The sequence below is a fragment of the Histoplasma capsulatum genome, genomic scaffold (assembly GCF_000149585.1).
Source record: "Histoplasma capsulatum NAm1 scaffold_1 genomic scaffold, whole genome shotgun sequence".
Lineage (NCBI taxonomy): Eukaryota > Fungi > Ascomycota > Eurotiomycetes > Onygenales > Ajellomycetaceae > Histoplasma > Histoplasma mississippiense.
Window position 1 is genome coordinate 1,822,467 of NW_001813982.1, and position 5,282 is coordinate 1,827,748.

A 5,282-nucleotide genomic window follows, 5' to 3' on the forward strand; every position below is an offset into this window, starting at 1 on the left:
TGTTACATCGCAAAGGCTCTCACCGCATCAGACAAAAAGCCACCCCAGGACGTCACGTAAACTTTAAAACAACAAGGTTGGCATCAGCGGGAGGGCAAAATTCACCTAGCAAAGGATGCAGAGTTTGCGGTGGAGTGCTACCATTTGCTGATATTTCGGCATTGTAAGCATCTGATCCATTTCCTCAAAAAGTTAACAACTAAGAAGTCTCCTAGCAGAATTATCGTCAGCCCTCTAACGAGACAAAAGCTTGAACGATAAAGGAGGGAAAAAAGCAATACCGGGCCATAGCAAGGCTGTGTTCTGACACCCGAGTTCACTTTCCATTTTGGATGGGGGCACTGATATACTGGCCAGTGTAGTTGACCTTTTTGTGGAGGGGTAAGACGCCCAACGGCGCACCCATGCATTCTCTCGAAAGGGAAAGTCGTTCAAAGATTTTGCCGAGGTTGGCTGGGCCTTTGGCTTGCCAAGACCACTCTAGCTTCGATCAAGCTTCGGTTCATATCGTGGTTTCGGCTGGACTTCTCGCGTCCTATGTTACTTTTTTTTTGGGATACATAGTATTGTCTATTGATATGAGGGAGTTGCCACGAATATTTCCTCATTGTTAGAATCAGTTGAGGTTCATAGCCACACCTGAAACCAAGTAGGGGGATGCCGCAGTCATAATTGTTTTTTCTCAGGAATGGTAAAGGGGGAAAGCCAACCAAGCCGTTAGTTATCTTGTATCCAACAAGCCTTTTGCGGACTGACGCCTTCCACAGAACAAGCTAGACATCTATACGGATTATATGTCCTGCAATATGCCATCCACATAAGGACAATAAACAAGGGACGGACTTTTCCGAACAACCTACCGACCACATTTTGCGCGGCATCCAACAGCTCGAAATCCGACTGATAACTTTGAAATACATCGTCAGCCGTAGTGGAGAAGGCCAATCCGAAGAGTTCCAGGCGAATTCTTCCACGGAATGGCGTGAAAAGAGTTAAGTTGGTCGATAACTTGCCACGTTGGCGTTATGGTAGCCCATCATTTCATGATAAATGTCCAAAAACGGGAAGTAAAATCTGTCATAAAGATGCTCTCTTGCTTTGCTAGACGGCCTCGGACAATTGAGAATTAATGTCCGAATTCCCGACTCGTTTACACTAAGTTTTCATTTGATTTATTTTCTTCTTAGTTCTTTGTCCAGCGAAAATCAAGAATTCGAAACGCAGACCACCCGTGGCGTGATAGTACGAAGTGCACTCTGTTTCTGCGGTATCTGGAAGTTTAAGGCCAGCAACAGCTGCCGGCGTTTTCTCACTTGTCGCTTCCTCACAAATGTAGAAAGCAGATAATTTGAATTGGTATTCCTCTTCACTAGGACTGAAACCGAGAGATATATGCCCCCGAGTTTTCAAGTGTATTTGGGAAGTGTCTACTTTCTTAATTGAAGGAGTAAAGTTAACACCCCCATTACCGGTATTAGCTTGATAGTGAAATCGAACTATCTTTGCAACGCAATATATGACAGGTCGACAGCGAATGACTCGAGCAAAACCATGCGTCGGACCTCAAATATTAGCGTTCATAGTTTGGAGTCTAATCAGGTTAGGAAAGTGGTACAAACCGATAATGAACTTGAACTTCGGGAATTAGTAGAGTTCCCGCAATTGCCATGGAAAAAAATGGTGTTATCTTGAGCGAGCTTCTGCGTCCTGAATATTATATACGGACGAAAGCTGTTTCGGGTTTGCACATATCTCTGGAAGTTCAACCACGTCATTTTGGATCGTCTCGAAGGATCCAGTAAACAACTTAGCTCACTGGGTCACGGAAAAACAACACACGGGCACGGCTTCAGGCGGGTGTGGCTGATAACTATTTCCGGAGAAACAGGGGGCGATCGCATTTGTCTCTTCAAGTCATGACGGGGATCCCGGTTAACCGATATTGATCATATAACCAAAGCGGGACATCGTAACGATTCGAAATTGAACCACTTTCCAAGAAAGTGTAAGCGCCAATTGAGGGGCGGAAGTCCGAAGGGGTTCAAATGTCCAAGCAAGCGTTGAAATAAAAATCCCAGCTTGACGCAAACAGGTGACGGAAAGCCGGAGCGGAAATTGTGTTTTAGTGCCGTGAATCGCTACATTGTCAGCCGGAACGAAATCTTGTACAGTGCATAAAAGCAACAAACAATCCTCGAAGGCGAAAGGAAACGGCCAATGCCAACAGTCAATTTTTTTTTTTTTTTTTTTTTTTTTTTTTCGGGGCATATGCTATAGGATAGTGACCAAAATGGGTTATTCGCAGTTTTCCACTCGAGCATCCAACATTTCATCAATCACATCATCCATCATGATGAGAAAAATCGAACGCGGTGATCCTCAGGGGTTCGATATCGACTTGTCTAAAAATGATAATTGCCTTCTTCGAGAGGAGCTAGCCGTCAACTGCAAAACCACCATAAATGACGAATTGCATCCGCATGTGAGACTATTATACCATCCTGAATATTAAATGAAAATATTACTAATTATCACAATATCAGCACTCGTATGCGAGAGGGATTGCGAGAGAGCCAACGCTTCAGGGAAGCCTCGCAAATTTATTTAACAACTATTTTAATCCATGCGTACCTGTCAGCCCACATCATATTACCATAGGGCCAAGGACGAAAAGTTGTATTGATGCGTTGCTTCATGAGATATGCGACCCCGAAGACGGCGTCTTAGTGCCAGGACCATGTTGGAGTGAGTTCCCCTTGTTACAACTCCAGGTTGCACATTAAAGCGTCGTATGGACAATCGCAGCGGATGAATAACATATCAGAGCATTATAGATGGGGATGAGGTGGATTTTCGAGATCGTCCATCTGTCCAGCCGGTTTTAGTCAAAACAGAAAAATTCACGGATATTTTCACAACAAAGTTGATACCCAAGATGGAGGAAGCGATGGATAACGCAACCTGCAGGATAAAAGCCCTCATCTTAACGAACCCACATAGCTTATTCGGGCAATGCTATACCCAGGAAGTTCTGGAAGCCTGTCTCAAGTTTTGTCAGCGACGGGATATACACCTGATTGCTGATGAAGTGTATGCAATGACGACATTTTCCAGTGCGGAGATTTCTGACCCAGCTCCATTCATTTCGGCCCTGTCCTTGGATGCTAGCGCATTGCGATGTGACCGGTCCCGCATCCACACAATATGGGGCACCAGTAAAACTTTTGGCTCCAGTGAATGTCGAATGGTAGGTTATCGCCAACCCTTAGAGCATCTGAGTTTTGGTTGCTAATTTAGAAAAGGGCTGTATAGTATCACAGGATAACGGAGAGGCCAATTTTAGACCTACAGCCGCATACAATACTCAGCTTTCCTTGCTTTCTGCATTATCCGCAACCTCTCTTCTTTCCTCACCCTCACTACCTCTGTTAGTCGCATTGAGCTCGGCTAGGTTAGCAGAATCATATATCCTCGTAACTACATTTTTTATTCGCCATCATATCGACTACATCCCAGTAAACGCAGGATTAAATATATTTGCAAGGCTGGCCCCAAGTGCGAAGACCTGGGAAGACGAATCGGCTATAATAGCGAAACTCAAAGCGAAAGGAGTGGTAGTTCAAGGTGGAGGAAGCTACCACGGAACCTTCAAAGAGAAGGGGTGGGTACGAATGTAGAAAAAAAAGAGAAGAGCACCTGCTCCAAGACGCCCTCCATAGGATTATAGCAGCACTGGATTTGGAGTCGTAACGTTGCGGGTGATTAGATGTGGGTTCCGCGTCTATTGACACAATTTGCATTGCAATATCTGTTGGAATCAATCTTGCATGCTATATGTTGTCATTGCATCATGTACGTGTTTGTTGCCTTCACCGGTATGCATCGAGAAGTGTTATCGGCCTGCGGCTCGGAGGGTATTGTTTTCCTCTCTTTTGTATCATCCTTCCACATGCCACCATGTTCGATGACTAGCGTCTGGGGTTTCAATCCGTGTATATATATATATATATATATATATATACATATGTGCTGAGAACAGAAACAACTCAGATTTAGAAAGGCCTGACAGCCTGGTATATGACGAGAAGAACTTTGATAGAGTATGGAACCGGTCGTTGACATCAAGGCCATCGGTGCTCAACGTACAGCTTATGGCCAGGAGGTGTGTCAAAAAATTGCCATATGAAATTTCCAAACAGCCTATGAATTTTGGTACCTACCAACCATCTACATATTCACTCTACCAGGGAAGAGACTAGCGATATTGGCGTTGGAGCGTAATGTTATTGCACGATTCTTAATAGACTGAAGGGTGAGAAGAAGCAGACAGTGAAATGATACGTCCTTTTCGTTGGATTAGGTCAAATTACGGCAGCTGGTACGCATTTAGTCTCCTGATGGCTAAATAATCTGCCAAATAAGACGTATATTGAAAGCCTGCCACTTCTGAAAGCTGGGGCAGTCCATCCTGGACGCCGATAGTTCGCAGACAACATTATAATGACCAGATAGTGTTTTGGCTTCCAACAAGGAGATATCACCGAATTCAGCAGGTGAGCTGGCAAGGAACAAAATGTTGAGGGTTTGGATTGGGTTCGTTCCCTGGACGGGCTTAATAAGCGATTACTCAGGCGGTCCCTTTGCCTTCCAACCAATGAGCAGCAATTGGGTGCTGCTCGAGTTTGAAGTTTCAATACTCCGTATTTGGGCCGGTGATGTTCAGTTAACATGAGTTTCTTCACTCCCAGTACCATATTATAACTCAAGAATGGCAATCATACGAGCATTATTTGTTTAATTTAGGGATTGAACTTCCTTCCCATGACTATGATATCTAATTGAACCATATCGGTAGTAAGTAATGGAGATGTTATTGATATTTCCTGGAGTACTGATATTGATTGCAGCCATTGATAAGACCCTCCCGAGTCCCTACTCGAGGGCTACAATGTTTTACACGTTGCGCGTGGCTTTCGAGTTTCATTGTATGCCGTTTGATTAGGTGTCCCCAACATGTCCTCCAATGTGTGAATGATGACACTAGAATATGGCACCGCCCATTTCCCTCCCTTTCCATTTAACAGGGTGGAAGCGGAACTGTGATCGTGGATGGACCTGAAGGACTAGATCAGCAGTGTGGCCTTGGATATCAGCACCCAGGAGACTCCTCTGCATTGAAGTGTATGTATGATAGCTCAGCATACATATGGACATTATGGATGTTGATACATTTCGTCTATTGCTCCTTCTTCCGTCATTCTTTCTCTCAAACTGGAAAAAAA

General features: G+C 44.4%; 1 protein-coding gene across 1 annotated transcript; it reads left to right on the plus strand.

Moving 5' to 3' along the window:
* Positions 1–2,701: 2,701 nt before the first annotated feature.
* Positions 2,702–4,482, plus strand: HCAG_00524 (predicted protein; the record flags this gene model as incomplete). Its single annotated transcript, XM_001543428.1, has 5 exons — positions 2,702–2,745; positions 3,115–3,247; positions 3,321–3,665; positions 4,100–4,162; positions 4,423–4,482. 5 exons carry the CDS (start codon positions 2,702–2,704, stop codon positions 4,480–4,482), a joined length of 645 nt encoding a protein of 214 aa, XP_001543478.1.
* Positions 4,483–5,282: the final 800 nt, after the last annotated feature.